The sequence below is a fragment of the Coloeus monedula genome (genome assembly GCF_965178545.1).
Source record: "Coloeus monedula genome assembly, chromosome: 5".
Lineage (NCBI taxonomy): Eukaryota > Metazoa > Chordata > Aves > Passeriformes > Corvidae > Coloeus > Coloeus monedula.
Window position 1 is genome coordinate 42,044,305 of NC_138785.1, and position 15,923 is coordinate 42,060,227.

The window sequence follows — 15,923 nt, forward strand, 5'->3', positions numbered from 1 at the left end:
AGCTTTTCAATTTGTAAATTTTATTTGTCTCCTAGGTCTCCCCGGCACCTGTGAAGTGATTGACATAATCATACATTGTTTACATAATGGAATTGCAGAGTGCTTCCTGGTTTTCCTTAAAATAGCCACTTCTCCTTACGCACACCTGCCTCTTGTTCAGTAAGGTTAAAAAAAATGTGCCCCTAGGTGTGAATACTTGAGCTTAATGATATGCATTAAAAAAAATCCAAGCCTTTCTTTAACTAATTGAACTTCATTGGATACTAAACATGGACTTTGAAGTCATCCTTTTTAGAGTATTGGCATTCTTTTAGGAACATGTAAATGTATGGCTGCAATCTGAAACAGTTTTATGAACTACCTCAGAATATCAGTGCCCAAGAGATGCAGCACTTAATCCTTTATTATGGTGCAATAAACCTCATTTTTCTTGGTTCACAGTTAATGAATGTAATGGCAGTCCATCTGTCATAGGTTACTGTGTCACAGATAATGATCTTCACACAGACAAGATTCCTTCAGTCCTTGTTCCTAGATATTACTTCCTATCCAATTACATCTTGTAACTCTCTGCTTTCAACTTTTGTCTTGCAAATTTTCTCTTACTTCATATTGTGTTAATTTTATCCATTTGTCATATGTATTTTGCAAGTAAATAGTGGGTATGTTGAGACAGTTCTGAGGGCCATAAGCAATCAGGTAGCACATTGTGCTGATTGCTGTTCAATTGTAAAATGACACATCAGGCTCAATAATTGTGTGCTATTAAAAGACTCTGGAACAAAAAAGGGAGTCATGGGAATGTTACCCCCTTAAGTAATTGCGATCTTATTATGTACAAACCTTCTCAGGTTTTAAAAATCTACCCTGGAACAGTTCTGACATAGTTCAGATCTTAAGGATGTGATGTCCAAGCACGATCCAGCAGAGCAGGATTCATAAAACAATTTGGCCTGTACTGCCTGTCTTTTTGGACCTCTGTCTCCCTCTTCTTGTCATTTTATTTAAGGACCAGTGTGGGTCATTCAAGTACTTTTCCACAGTTTTTTAGTGTCTCTTTAGTTTACAGAGTGTCTGGGATGAGAGAATGGCTGTTATTCATTCCTATGGTATCTGGTTTCAGATGGGTGAGAACACCTGGACAGAACATTTGCATGATCACAGTCAACTGCAGTCTAACCTAGAGAATGTGCTATTTATAGTAAGAAGTGAGTATTTGATTAAAAATAAAATTGGTGTAGAGAGCAGGTGAAAAGTCAGGGTAGAACTGGGCTTACATCCCTCCTGTAGAGGTGATCTAAAAATCACATGTCATGACTGTTCCTAGCTCTGTTGTGTAACTTTGGTGAAAGTATTGAATGTTTGTTAAAAACCATCTGGCTGTGTTTATATGAGTTTATGTTCTGATTCCTCTGTTGCTATATGGCATTTCAAATATTTTTTTCTACTTGAACTACATTAATTGAGTTTTGAGTTAATATTATAATGTTAAGGCTAAGGATGACACTGAACTTTAATTTTTATTCAGTTTGTTTCATGAACATCTACATTTGCAATCAAATTTGAGACAGGACTTTCTTCACAGGTAGGTGTGCCCTTGTAGTTGGCCTGTCTTGTTCCCATGACTAACCAGACTCACCAAAGCTTTTACATGATTGATGCTTCTTCTGAGCAGTAGTGGCCTGGGAACTCTTTGACATGGATGCCCTGTGTTCACTCTGCTGCATGCTGCCCACCTGAAACTGTGCTTGTGTTTATCCTAGATTTAAAAGGCTTCTCCTGCTTCCCTAAGAGCCATCCCTTTCTCTCTAGCAATTACTGTTTCCAACAAAACAGTGATCTTTGAAGTGGTGCTGGTAATTATAAGTAGGCAGCATTTGGGCAGGTGTGTTTGGTATGGCAGTGCTGGGGAGCTGCAGCCTCCAGGCCAGCTGTTGGCCTGCTGAGCTGCACAGTTGGATTCTGACCATGGCAGCACTGCTTCTGCTGCCCAGAGAGGAGGAGCAGGGTGGCAGGTCAGAGCTGGGGTTTCTGGAAAGTCCTTGGAGCAGTGACTCAGCCCGATCTGTGCCAGTGTCTGGATTTAAAAATGCAGGTTAGCAGTGTGAGAGGATAGGCTTGGCTTGCTGCAGACCTCCTCTGTCCCTGGAAATCACTGGCGAGTTGGCAGCCTACTTGTGCTACTCATAATCTGTGTTTCTGTATCCTAGTGATCCAAATGTAATTCCACATCGGTAATTTCACCTATATTTCATAACAGTTTTTGGTGTGTTTAGTGGTTTAACATAGCAGTTTATAAGTGGCAATAAGTTAGCAAATTTGTCTTATACTTGCAAATTTGTTCAGAAACTCAAATAAAGTGTTAGTAACCTTCATAGGATTATGATGTAAACTTTGGAGAAATATGAGGAAGTGGATTCATGCTTGCAATTTAAAAAATATAAATTGAAAAAGAATCAATATTCAAAACGTTTTGAATCCTAAGAGCTTTTTTCTCTGTGATTTCTGCAACCCTAGCTTGGAGGAATACTGTCCTACTCAAAGAATTGGTAAATCATATCCATTGATGATGGTAATAATAATAAAGATAATAGTGGGGCAATGATTTCTAAGTCAAATTTGTGCTTAAATTTCTGCTTTTTCAGCTGCATAAAGAATGCACTATTTTTGTAAAGTACTTTCTGTCTGGTGTTTCATACGCAAAATCCAATTCAGTTTGTAAAAGGTAAAATGTACTCTTCTCTTTCTTTTCTCGCAAAAATGTCAATAAACCTGGTTTTTTTGGTCAGGAACTAATAAAGAAAAAATCCTGAAACACAGAAAAGCATGTATTAATTAGGTTTTTATTTGTATAGAATTTTAATGGTGAGATGAAAAAACAGTCTTAGGTGATAAAACTTAGTCAGCAGTGAGCAAAGTGCTGTTTGTGTGTCTCACACACTACTCTTCATCATCTCACTCTGAGGATTTTTTTTTGAATTCTAGATATCTACTTAATCTTATTGTCACTATGCCAACAATAAAATCTTAAATCTCTTGTTCTTACTATTAAATATATCAGTGTGTTAGAGACTGTGTTTATCTGTGGATATATCAACAAGAAACTCAATACTAATTTCTTTTTTAAGAAAAGGACAGAAAGATGATCACGTAAAGCTTTGCTCAGCCTCAGTTGGAAAAGAGCCCATGTATTATTTTTATTAATCTAGTTCTTGTAACAAATAGGTGCTCTACTATTAAAGTGAAAAACTTTAATAGTCTGTCCTCCTAGAAAAGCACCGTGTGAACATCGAAGGCCCATTAAATGTTACTTGTAAAATGTCTACTCTGTGCACACTGCTGCTTGTTTAATTCAAGCGTGTGTATTGATAAGTGCTGCTAGCTGCACCTTGGGTAGTTCTATTCTCTTTTCTGACTTTCCTGTTTGGTCATTAGAAACAGTGATCTTGAAATCTTGTGCTCTCTTCACCAACTCAAGGTTGAAGGGTCCGGTTTTCCTGGTGATAAATAGGAATATAGACAATTTCTTTTTTTTAAAGCAGTTGGTTGTTTAATTTTAAACTGTCGAATGTGAAGGATGTTGCAGTGGATTTCTCACTTGAGTTCCTATACTGAAGAATGTTTGCAATAATATGTTCTACTTTAAGAGGAAAAGCTCTCCTTTCTTCCTGCTATGTTTCTTTAGCATCTGTCATAATATGAATTAACACAAATAACAAACATGTATGGAACAGAGAAAAGCTATATCATTGAATTGTTTCCTTGTTGTAGGTTAACAAAGCCCTTGTCATTTGCGGATTGTGTTGGGGATGAATTGCCATGGGGATGGGAAGCCGCGTATGATCCTCAGATTGGTGTATACTATATTGATCACATAAACCGTAAGTATTCTTTGGTTTGCCATATTGATTATAAAAGACTCATCTTGATTAGACTCAGAATTCTTTATTAGAATCAAAATGCTGGGGAAGATTTGCCCTTTGGTATAAAATTATTGGCTTTAAAATGCTTACAAGAAAATCTGCTGGTACAAAATGGCTGCATCTGTTTCTATGTGTATTTTAATTGCATGGTAATTATGTCTAAACCACGTAAAACTAGCAAAATGTGAAGTACAGTGCTATTTAGACCTACTGAAATGAATATATTCCTGAAAGCATTTCTATTTTCTCTTTATACATTTATTACTCCATATTGATATGTTTTTCTATTTTCTCAGAAATAGCCTTTAACAGCACAATAGCAAAGATTCCATTTGAGATCAACACCTGAATCTAGGTACCTGCATCTGTGCTAGCAGTGCTATATACTTACCTAAAAATTAGAAGGTATCTACAGCATTTCAGATGCTTAAAGTTAGCAGAGGCTACTGCACAAGGTCTGTAAATATGGCATGGTCAGTAAGAGACTAGTGGCCTTCTGAATGGCATCTCAAATGTATGGGCAAGTGAATCCACCCTGCCTTGTCTAAGCCACTTTTGCAGTCAATAGCTCTCTAGTCAGTACAGCCAGTGTAATGTAAAATGTGAGGCAGCTGACTGGTTGGGTGTCTGCTTTGCAGATGAGGTGATTTAACCTCCTTTGGTTGGATTGGACTAGAACTCTGATAACTAGAGTGGGACATTAGATATCAGCCGTGCTTGTTGAGCACTTGCAGATAGACACCTAATATTGAACTGAATCCCACCCAATAACCTCATTTGTGCACTTACAGCCTTGCTTTGCAATGAGAGTCCTCTGATCTTACGTAATGTTAGACATTCATGAACTTTTAAAAATACAAGCATCCTTGACTGAATTCAAAAGTTGAAGAAAGTAAAGGGTTTTCTTCTGACTCTAAATGCTGTTATCAGCTTAAACTTGTCTCTAAGAGCTGCATTGGCCACAATTCTAGAACATAAACCTGTAAAATTTTGGGAAGCCAGTTGCATTTCTAGGTGTTTTGAGAGTGCTTTCAGATCAGTGCTCTGATAATTGTGCTCTTTTTACTTCATGTGTGTCCAAAATATTTAATCAGTTCTAAAAACCTCTTGTAGCTTTGTTGCTGTTTTTTATTTTTTTTTTTTAGAAAGAATTTATATCCTTTCTTTACTCTTAAATGTTATTCCTGTGTGTTGAAGGTGACTTCTGGAATATTAGGAGCTTTTCATGGGTTGAAATTTTGCTTCACATACATGTAAGATGTTGAGGCTTTGATAACATTGTCATGGGAGTCTCTTGAAAATCGTAAATACACTGCAAACACTAATGCTTGCATTTAATAGAGAAGAGCTGTGTATATCCATCTGTACACATCTTCTGTGGCTGGGACAAATGTGATTAGCTGGGTTTCTCTATGTTATGTTAATGCATTATGATGGATGACAAAATAGCGTGCCCTGGACTTTGGTGTACTTAAAGATAGTTTCCATCCCTTGTTTGTTCAGTAGTGTACTTGATTCCTCTTATATTAATATATGTAGTCCTTTGTAGCAATTTCAGTGAAACTTATTTTGTAAAGTGGCATATTTCAGTTTTGTACATTGTATTTTGCCCAGTGTTTTGGTGAGAGTACTCTCCAGCTGTTGGGTGGTAAACTGCCTAAGAATCTTAGAAGTAGGTAATTTGTCTGGTGCACCAGATATGGAGATTATAACTTCTCCTTATCTGACTAGGGTGCATGCAATGTTTTGATGCTATGGAAATCTCTGGTATGGAGGTCACTTGAAATTAGCAGAGAAAAGCCTTTCTAGAAAGCAGGTTTTCTCTTTGTTTCTTTCTTTCACTAAGTGTCTGCTTAGTGCTTTATTAGTTTTGTAATAAGTCAAATGTGTTGAGTATGCTTTTTGGGTTTGTAACTGTTAAAATTCCCTGTCAGGACAGTGGCTATGTTAGAACAAGGAAGACTCTTGTACTCTTCTGAAAGTAGCTTTGTTAATTCTCTCTGCTACTGGACAAAGAAGCCAAATGAAGGAGAAAAACTGTACCTACTGTTAGGAGGAAGAACAAATAGGTAGATACTTGAAAAACAGGTTGGATAAAGTAGAATTTCAGGACTCATAAATGGCAGCTTGAGGGATAGCACCTTGGGAAGAAATCTGCTCCCATGTGTTAGGTAGGGAGAGGTGACTAATGATGCTTCACTGCCTTCTGGCTGGATTTATTTCAGCAAAATGTTTGAGGGAAGGCTCATAGATTCTCTCCTTTTGCATTCCATAATTAATTATTCTGAACAGCTTCTCTGTTATCTGTCCTTTTTCTCATTTGATTTTCTAGTGTTGTTCCTACTGTGTGCCTCTCTACAATGCTGCATGTGATCCAGCTGTGAAGTTTCAGGTTGCCCACAGGACTTGGACCAATTTTACTATGATGGCTCCAAACTTGTTATGTTTCTCAAACCAGCCCAATGAGCTATGAGGAGCAGGCTGACCTTAGTACAATTGGCTGTAAATTCAGAAGGTCTTACTCATGCTTGTTCCCTCCTTTTCTGTAAAAATTTGAGGTTGTGAATGTTAAGGATGGAGTTTCTGTTAATGATCAGATAGGTAGTTACTGCAGTGCCTATTGGCAAAACTCCCAATAATTCAGAGAAAACAATATTAGGCTGCACCTCGCAAAAAACTACTAAGTTTCTATAAAGTCATTTTTTTTCAAAATATTTTCCTCATCTGTGTAATTATTTGTCTTGATCTTTTTCCTTTCTCTCACACAAACCTGAGAAAAGCCTACTCTTCTCTTCAGCAGAGGGTTAAGACTTGTCTGTGAGCAGTCTGCAAATATAGAACAATCCCTCAGATTCTTTTGGTGTCAATATGTTTAAGGATAACTTAGTGTTATTATCATCTCACATTTCTATATTTTCTATATTTAATTTTTTTTTTTTTGCCCCCAAATAGAGTTTGGATTTTTCAACAGCCTTAGAGCTTTCACATGATTTTTTTGGATGATGTAACCCACTTTGAGAAGCACTGACTGAGGTCATTATTTTATGAATATATTACCTCAATTAGGAGTTTTAATGTGATGCTTTCAGCTTCAAGGGAGACCAGATTACAGGCCATCTGGCAAGGCAGAACATGCATATGATGTGGGTAGCTAATACTGTAAGAACTTAAATGCTTACCCTGTGCTTTAGTAGCACCCTTTGTTAGAGGATGACTGAAGGGATATTATTTGGTGGGCAGGGCCCTAGGAGTTTGTTTTGTGCAGGATCCTTATTACTGTAGTTTGGGAGAGATGAAAGATTATATAACTTATGCTGCTGACTCTTACAATCATTACTGCATACCTGTTCTCATGTGTTCATCTACTTCAGGTAGTTTGCTAACATTTACTAATTGTGCTAAACAACATGGCTAGGAACTCAGGCAATACTAAAAATAACATATAACTATTACTCCCCTTTATTTCAAGTATCTGCAGGCGAAGTCATCACTTTCAAATGTTTTCCAATTCTTCTGTAGGATTTTCCACATCAAGCATTAAGTGTCTGAGATGCGAACATTTATGTTCTTAGAGCTTGGATTTCCAAACACCTTTAAGCTGATGTAATCTTTGAAAGAATTGGTCCTGCTCTATTGCTACCTCTGGCCTTTTGTTCTGTACCTGCAATGTTTTTGCTTATACTGCCGTGAACATTTGCATGGCCAGACAGTGAATCAGATCAGGGAGCTGATTCAAGTTGAAACTAATCTGGTATGGGGGAAAAAAAAAAGTTGCTGTTTGTTCTCCTTTCCACACCTCTATTTATGCAAGCAAGAAAGGGAAGGTGACCTGGGGATATGAATGAACAGTCAGGTGGAAGAGATGGAGAGCAGCTACTTTTCATAGTAGCAGTGGTTAAAAGCATTTTGAGATTACACCCTTGAATTTTCATCTATTCTGTGCCCTGTGCAGGCTTGCCAGGAAACAGGTTTGACTGTGAGGCTGCGATTTCCAGGTGCACTTCTTGGGGGTGATGACAGCTAAAGTAGCAGTCATTGCTTGCTCTGGCTCCTGTCCCCACATTGTGTCTGCATGAGGATATGCAATAAACATGGACAACAGGGAAGTGCTCTGCTTCCTGAGGTGTGAATTGTTTTCCACCTCCTCTCCCTTCCCCCAGCTGCTCAGGTTTTCTGATCTGGATCAATCTACGGTATGCATTTAGATGAACAGCTGTGGATGTAATGGTAGAAAGAAAGGGAAACTTTTGCTTCTGGTTTGACACGTGTAGTCTAAGGGAATCCCAGACTGGGACAAATTCTGCCTTGCCTTGAGCACCCTATCTGTTCCTAAATAACTTACCCCCTTTACTTTCAATTCTTATCTTCTCAGATAAGTGTCAGGAGTAACAAGGCAAATGGTTGTTTTCTTCATTGCATTGATCTAGTTAACTCATAAAACAAGTACTCTACTGTTAGTAATGTTTAGTGGCAAAGGTAGCAAAATGAAAACGAATGACAGTGTTGAAATGGTAGGAAGGAATAGGTTTTCCCAGCCCAGTACAATTTCAGACCATCACATCACTTTCTTTTTGCCATTCTGTACTTTGTATTCAATATGATGATTCTTCTCCCTGCACTCCACCCAGCACTTTTCTTCAAAATGCAGCTCCTCCCTACTTAGTTTTAACTGCCCCTTTTGGAAGCATGAGTGTATCTTTCCCAAAAGCACCCTTCTATCACTGTTTTATCCACAAAGAAAAGGAAAATCGAGTCAGTAGTGCTAAAAAAAAACAAAAAAAAAGAAGGTGAAGCTAAGCTATTTCTTTTTTAAAAAAAAATTGGCTAGCTATTTATGTACACTGCTTCACACTTACAGCATCATATTATCATATTTTAATTACAGGAGTTCTATTTCTTTTTGCAATCTTGAAGGCTTTCATGCTAGTTTATGCTTGTGCAACTGGTTTGTCTAACACAAGGATTTTTGTGGGTAGACTGCTCCAGCCTGGAGTCTAGTACATCTGCAACTATGAAAGTAGGCCAGATTGATTTTCAGAAGGGGAAGAATCTGAAAATCCCACCACGAATCTACAATTACCAATAGCTTGAGGGAGTCAAATGGTGTATCATCACAAATGTGCCCTGTTTGTTCCCATGACCTACCACCATCTTCTAAGCAAGTGGTCACATGCAGTCAATTGTGAAGACTCTTTACTTGTCAGCAAACACATGTGGGAGAAACCAAAGGGCGATGTGTCTTACTCTTGAATCTTTTTTGTAGATATTTTGTCTGCATTCTGGCTGTAGGAAGGGATTAGAGTAATCTGGTGCATGCTGGCTACAGAAGGAGGGCTCAAGTAGTGAAGGCTCTGGATTAAAGATGATTTTACCTGCTGTCTTATGTAAGATCATACTTGCATCTTTTTCTTATGTCTTTGTTCTGCTAGCCTTAGCAGTAGAACATTATCTACTTGCTTGATAATGTAGAACAGAATCCTCAGGATTTCTACTGCATTTGACTGAAATATATAAGCATATGCTGCCCTATATCTAGAGGAAACCAATAGTAAGAATCTTTGAATGAATCTTTTTTTGAAATCTGCTCATACTTAGACAGTGTAGCTGGAAAAAGTTCTCATTTTCTCTCATTGCTCAAATTCAAGCACAGAATTATTTTACGGAAAAGTGAAGAAGGTGTTTGGAAGAGAGGGGTCACTTTTTGTGTGAAAGTTTGATGGCAGGAAACAAACTGTAGAGAGGTCACTTTTGAAGATACTCTAAATAACATAGTTTTCATCCATGTCTCTCTTTAGAACCCATATTCCATTTAATTATGTGATAGAATGTGATTTTCTTTGAGTATCCAGCAATGCGTTAGATCATTTTTAGTATGTCATCTTTTTGGCTTGCATGGTCTTACTGAAACTGCTGTCTCTGTAATGTGCAATTCTTTATTTTTATGTACCCATTGAACAAAAATGTCAATGTGAAATGATGCAATATTTACTTGTGAAACCTTCCACAAATTTTTGAGTACAAATTGGGTTTATTGTTATTTGAGTGTGAATTGCAAGTATTTCAAAAAGCGGGGGGAAAAAAGGAATAAGGAAGAAAAAAAAATTCAGGAAACATTTGCTATGTAAACAATAAAATACATTTCTTAAGACAGTCTAGTAACACTTGGTTATTCTCCCTGAAACTAGTGCTAGTGCATTTGCTCCTTTGCTAAACATTTAGACTTGCATCCCAGTTACCTGCAAGGTTTGTTATGCCCGTTGAAGTATAATGAAGTAATATTTGCACTTTCTTTTCCTAAGTGTAGTTTTGTTTGATTGCAGGCAAAAGTAATGGAGAATTGAAAGCCAGTTTGTTTATCAAGTAATGTGGGATATACTTGTAGAATAAACATATCCATAGTGATTATGTAATGTTGATAAAATTGCTTTCATCACCCACCACTTAGCTAACTCCTGTGGTAGTTGGTATCCAAGATTTTTCCTCTTCTGATATTTTATGTCAAAGGGTTGTTCCTGGTTTTATGTTGTCCTGTTCCTGGTTGTGCTGTCTTGAGACATTTTTGTGCAGGTTACCATTGAAATCTTGATTCTCCTTTGCTGTGCCTGGCCCTAGTTTGGCTTGCCTGCAGCCCTTTACCAGGAGCTTGCCCTCAGCATGCAGTAGGATGCTTTCAAGGTATCTCCTTCTCAAACCACCTCCATGAAACAGGATGTAATCCTGCTAAAGCAAAGGTATTGAGGACTGTTGAAAAAACAATCTGGATTTAGCTTGCGCGCTTTCTTCAGCAGCTAGGTTCAGGAGAAGTTCCAGTGATGAGGGATCCTGAATGTAGTCAGCTGTTGGTTTGGGGGTTTGAGGTCTGCACAACTCTTGAAGGTGGGGTTCCTTTGGCTGGAAGGGGTAGTCCTAAAATTATTATGCGAGATAACCAGAGATGTCCGGTGTAGTGGAGTTATCTTTTCATCGTTTATTGTTTCAGACAGAGAAATTGCCACCTTGACACAGAGTATTGAGCTCAACCATGACATGGAGCAGTAGTTCTGCACCAGTCAGAACTACCCTGTTTTCAGGGCTCAGCCACTGCAGTTTTGTTGTCTCTTGTCTGTTAGTCCAGGTTTCCAAGTTTGGGAATATTCCTGTAAGTTACTAAATGAGGGAGAAGGTACACAGTATTGATGAGGAGATCCATATTTAAGAATCCAGTGGATTACTGGATCTGTAAGTAGGCTTGCTGTTGCCAGCAAAAAAGGTCTTTCCCCAGCTTTGTTGTTCTTCCTACTTTGTACTGGCTCATTGGACCTTTGATGGCATGTCACAACACACCTAACCTGCTAGAACACAATGTATCTGCCTTCATGTTATCTTCTGGAGCCAGTTAGTGTTTCGGTGGGCTTAGTACATCAGATAGGCTGTGCTGGATTGACTGAGTACCAGACTGTGTAAAGAGAACGTGTGAATGTCTGATGTAGGGGACTGTGGGTTTGAGGTGACATGGTAAAAACCATCACTAGCAAAAAGAGCTATTACACAGCTCCAGCTGTGGCATGCAATTCTCCCCTGTTCTCCTTCCTACAGATCTTAGGTCTCTGGTCCTCATTTCTTGCCAGGTCAGCTAGTTTCCCTTGGGATAGCCTCTCTTCTGAGATGGTGATTCTGCAGCAGTTACAAACTGAAATAATATGGGCATGTGTTTAAACAGATGAGAGTTCTCTCTTCAGAATGAAAAGTATGTCATTATTTTGTCTTCTCTTGCTGTGTATGTGTCCTCCTCAAGTAGCAATCTAGCATATCTGACTTGTTTTTTTTAGTGGGACCTCTTGAGAGTATTTGTTCTCTAACTGTGTTGCCTGAATGCAACTGTGTCTGACTGAACACAATTTACATGTGGGTTGTTCTAGAGCCAGTCGATGCTATTATTTTGTTTGGCAAGGGGAGATGCTGGAAAACTATTGCTTCCACATATTGTTAATCCTGGAGTAAAATGTCCAGTTCTCTTATGTCTAGCAGTGGGGCGTCGGGGAGCTGTTCCCTTCCCAGTGGGATTTACTAGTGGGATTATAATTCCATGTATTTTAGGGAAATAAGATCTTCTGCTGATAAAGTAATAGTTTCCTTTTGTTTAAGTAGACTGCGACAATTTGGCAGAACTTCTTGATAGTAGACAGGAAGGTAACATGTGAAAATATCTCATTTTTTAAAAATTGGCATGCCTGACTATCACCTGTATCCCACATATAATATATATCCTAGGTATAATTACACAGAGCGTGCATAACATTGCTGCCCTTGAAGCATGTTCTTGCCAAAAGAACAAACAAAACTTCCAAGGCATAAAGTCAGTCCTGACATTTTGATTTGGAATTATTGTTCTGGCCAGATTTTTTCTTTGCTGAGTTTAAGTGCATCAAACTTGGCTGGCAGTGATCCAGGAAGAGTGCATTTCATGAACAGCAGTGTGATTAAAGCCAGCACAGCTTCCTCTTCTATGTTACAGGGCTGTGATCATTTCAGTGACAGGAACGTCCTTGGGTGGAGAGTGCCATCCTGCCATTTGTGCAGTTCCGCTGGGCGAGACCACAGAATTTCCCCCCAGTGTGAGTAGTCACTCAGTTCTTTTAAAATAGGAGGAAATAAATTGGTTTTGTATTGGGGTTTTTTAATACATTTATTAACTGTGCATTTATAGTAATTTGTTTCAAGTTAAATTAATTGGTTTTAAACTATCTTAATAGAATTGAGTAATTTTGCTTTGCTTACACGATGCTAAACCCAAGTCAAATTAGGAATAAGTAACCTGAGTATTACGTGCATTGCCACCCTCTTCATTCTGTTACTATTGCTCATTATTTTTGCATTGTGATTGGACAAAGGAAGTTGATATATACAATTTTTTTTCATCTAAGTGGTGGTCTTCATAGAGCCTGATGTACAACTCCTGCTTGTTTAAAGATCCATTTGAAGTAGATTCCTTGAGTTCATACCTAAGTTTATGCAGAAAATGTTAGAGAGGACCTGCCAAGGGAAGATGGTTTGTTCATTTTGCACTGTTGAAGTCCAGTTTTGGACTTCTAGAACAGATGCAACTCTACAGCTCTGTCTAGTGTTCACTACCAGTGCTTACTCCTCACCTGAGGAGCAGAAATAACATCTCCCCATCTGTCTAGCTGGCAATCTGCTGCGTGATTTGTATCTGCTGCAGACAAGGTTATAAGGCATCCTGTTGCAGTCACCAGTGGGAGTATTTATCTGCCTTAAAAAAGAAATGAATTCTCCCTACTTTATTTTACATTAGCTGTTGAATAATAAGGGGAATAAAAAATTTGGATGTTCTTTGTGGTTTAAATCTCACTGTGGTTTAAGCATGAAAGGCTTCACAGCTCATTTTCAAATGTTCAGGAAACTTTTCCCTCAATTACTTGTATGTAACTATCCCAATAACATTCTTGTGTGTACAAGTTTGACCTTAACAGCAGGTGCTTGAAACATTCTTGTCCAAGGAAAAAAAATCCTTATCTTTTTGAGACTTTATTCTGAGAAGTATAAATATTTGTTTTTGAAAGGACACTGCTTTAAAAAAAATTATTGGCTCTTGGAAGGTATATGTGCTCAAACGAACATACTTTGAAGTGCTACATTTCAAAATGTAGTGCTATACAACCAGAAATATCATCCATAGTTCTGTCTTTGGGCTTTTTTTCCTCTGTGGGGTAAACCTACTGGTGAAAATTGAGATAACTGAAAAGTATAGATGAACAAACATATGTGCTGCTATACAAGCACATGTTTCTAGAAATATGTATACGTTTGTATATATATATAAACAACTTGCCAGACAAGTGATATGCTTTTTTTGGTTTTTTAATTCATAATACTTAAGAGGTATACAGAGTAAAATTCTTCAGAGTTTTCTGTGTTTGGTAAAAGTTGAGTAACAATTCTAGGATAGTCATTCCATACCGCTTTGCTTTTTCCATGGTGATGTATTTTCACAACTAAGCATTTGTTCCAGAATAAATATGTGCAGATAGAATTGACTGAGAGTAATTTGACCAGTCAAATTTGACCTGTGTACCTACACAGGCAAATACTGAAACGTTGATATCCTGAAATTACAGTGTGCAATTTTTTGAAATGCAGGGTCACCTTTAACTCATTTATGACTATCAGTATAAAAGATGCTAGCTCATATAATCCTAGTATTGTTTTATACTTGCAGCTTGGAGAGGCAAAAAGGAAATGTTTGATTGTATTTGTCAGCAATACAAAATAATCTGCTGTTGATCAGCTTTGTCCTTCTCTTGCAGTCACAAGGACAGGGCATCTGTAGGCCACGTTTTAGAGCTCTGCAGGCTACATTTGGTCTTTGGGCTGCATGTTGAGCAATCCTCACTTAAAACCTACAAAGCAATTACCTACAACATGCTCGAAGATGAGACCTTCCAATCTTGTAAGATTATTTGGTGTCTGCTGGTTGCACTCTTAAAACACAATCACGTCATTACATTCATCTAAAAAACCACCATAACTGCATTTATCGTATTTGATCATTGACCCATGAGAATCCTGCTTCATGCTCTTCATCCTGCTTCACAAAAAAGGACAAATCTGGAAACCAGCACTTCTTATCTTGTGTAAATAACTGTGAATGTGGAGTGTGTTAAAGCACAACAACAATAAGGGGGCACAGATAGGAACATGTGTTGACCATTTAGGAGAGAAAAGGTATTGATTTGCTTCTTTGTGTGCCCAATATCTTTGTGTAAAAGAGCAGGTGGCTATAACCACGGATATATGTGTATGTGTGGCTGTAGCTATAGTTAGTTTTTTTGAGAGAGTGTTCCTTTTGGGGTTATTGGAAAACCAACTGTGTATAAAGCTTTTCTGCTTTAATCTTTTGTGCACCACACTTGGGTTTGTGTAGGTTATACTCTCTATGCATTCATTTTGTACATCTGAGAAATGCCTTTCCCAAGTAGGAATGTCACAATTGTAAATGGTGGAGGGAGGGTGTTTATGTATTTAATTGTTTTTAAAAGCATCAAGAGTTCCATGGAGATTGTCAGTTTAGGATTTATGGGGTTCGTTTTATGGGATTCTGCTTTTTCTTTGCATGTCCTTTTGTTTATGTGGTATTAACAAAAGAAAAACCTTTTGAAAAAATGGTAGTTAGTCACTACTAGAAATTGTTATTAACCAGAACCTGTCCCTGTCAGGTTTTGCTGTTACAAGATCTGTTTTCTTACATGGAGTTGAAAGAGTGCCTTCTCCCAAGAGTGCACTTCAGCTACAGTTTAGAGCAATTACATTGGTTCGGCTGCAGTTCTTTTTTCTCTCCACATTTCAGCCACTTGTTCCCATTTTTTCCCCCCTGCATTGGTTCCCACAGTAAAGCAATTCAGAGGACTAAAGTGGCAGACATCTAACGCAGAAAATAAACGTGCCTCCTACTTTTGCAGAAAAATTCTGAAGTGAATACTTTGCACTTAAATATTTTGGTACTGAATGTTACTTTTTATCTCTGTAGATCTATGCAGATTTACAGTATGTAACTTAGGAGCCTGAGTGGTGCACATTTGCATTTAGATTTCAGACTTTTCATGGCTATGTCTTACAAGAATATTTTTAGTACCGTTTTAAAGGAAGAGTATTCATTGTACAGCTTCAAAAAGTGCTGAACTAAGTCAAGAAATATTGATAAGTTTGAACATTCAACCATATATAGTCCTCTTTTTATGTTTACATTAAAAAGAAAATCTTAAAATCTTTAGTTAGATTGATTTTATACACCATTCTGTTATGTCTGATCCTCTTGTCTATGTATCCTATGCAAGTCGGTGTTCTGTGTGGCTGCTGAAGTTAAAATGTTACCTGAAGCCATTTGTAAATTAAAGGCCTGTTCCAGCCGACTCATTTTTATTACCTGAGTAGTCGATGAAAAGAAGGAGACACCTCAAAAAAGCAGTTTGGTCCCAAATATCTTGGACACCTGTCTTTGACAGG

General features: G+C 37.8%; 1 protein-coding gene across 1 annotated transcript in view; it reads left to right on the forward strand.

Moving 5' to 3' along the window:
- The window catches only part of WWC2 (WW and C2 domain containing 2), a gene marked incomplete at both ends in the record, with an annotated part of 93,736 nt that overhangs the window by 31,852 nt on the left and 45,961 nt on the right, over positions 1–15,923 (forward strand). The window contains one exon of the mRNA XM_082282650.1: positions 3,772–3,881. Coding sequence (XP_082138776.1) covers positions 3,772–3,881 — 110 coding nt within the window. The remainder of the gene's footprint in view (positions 1–3,771; positions 3,882–15,923) is intronic.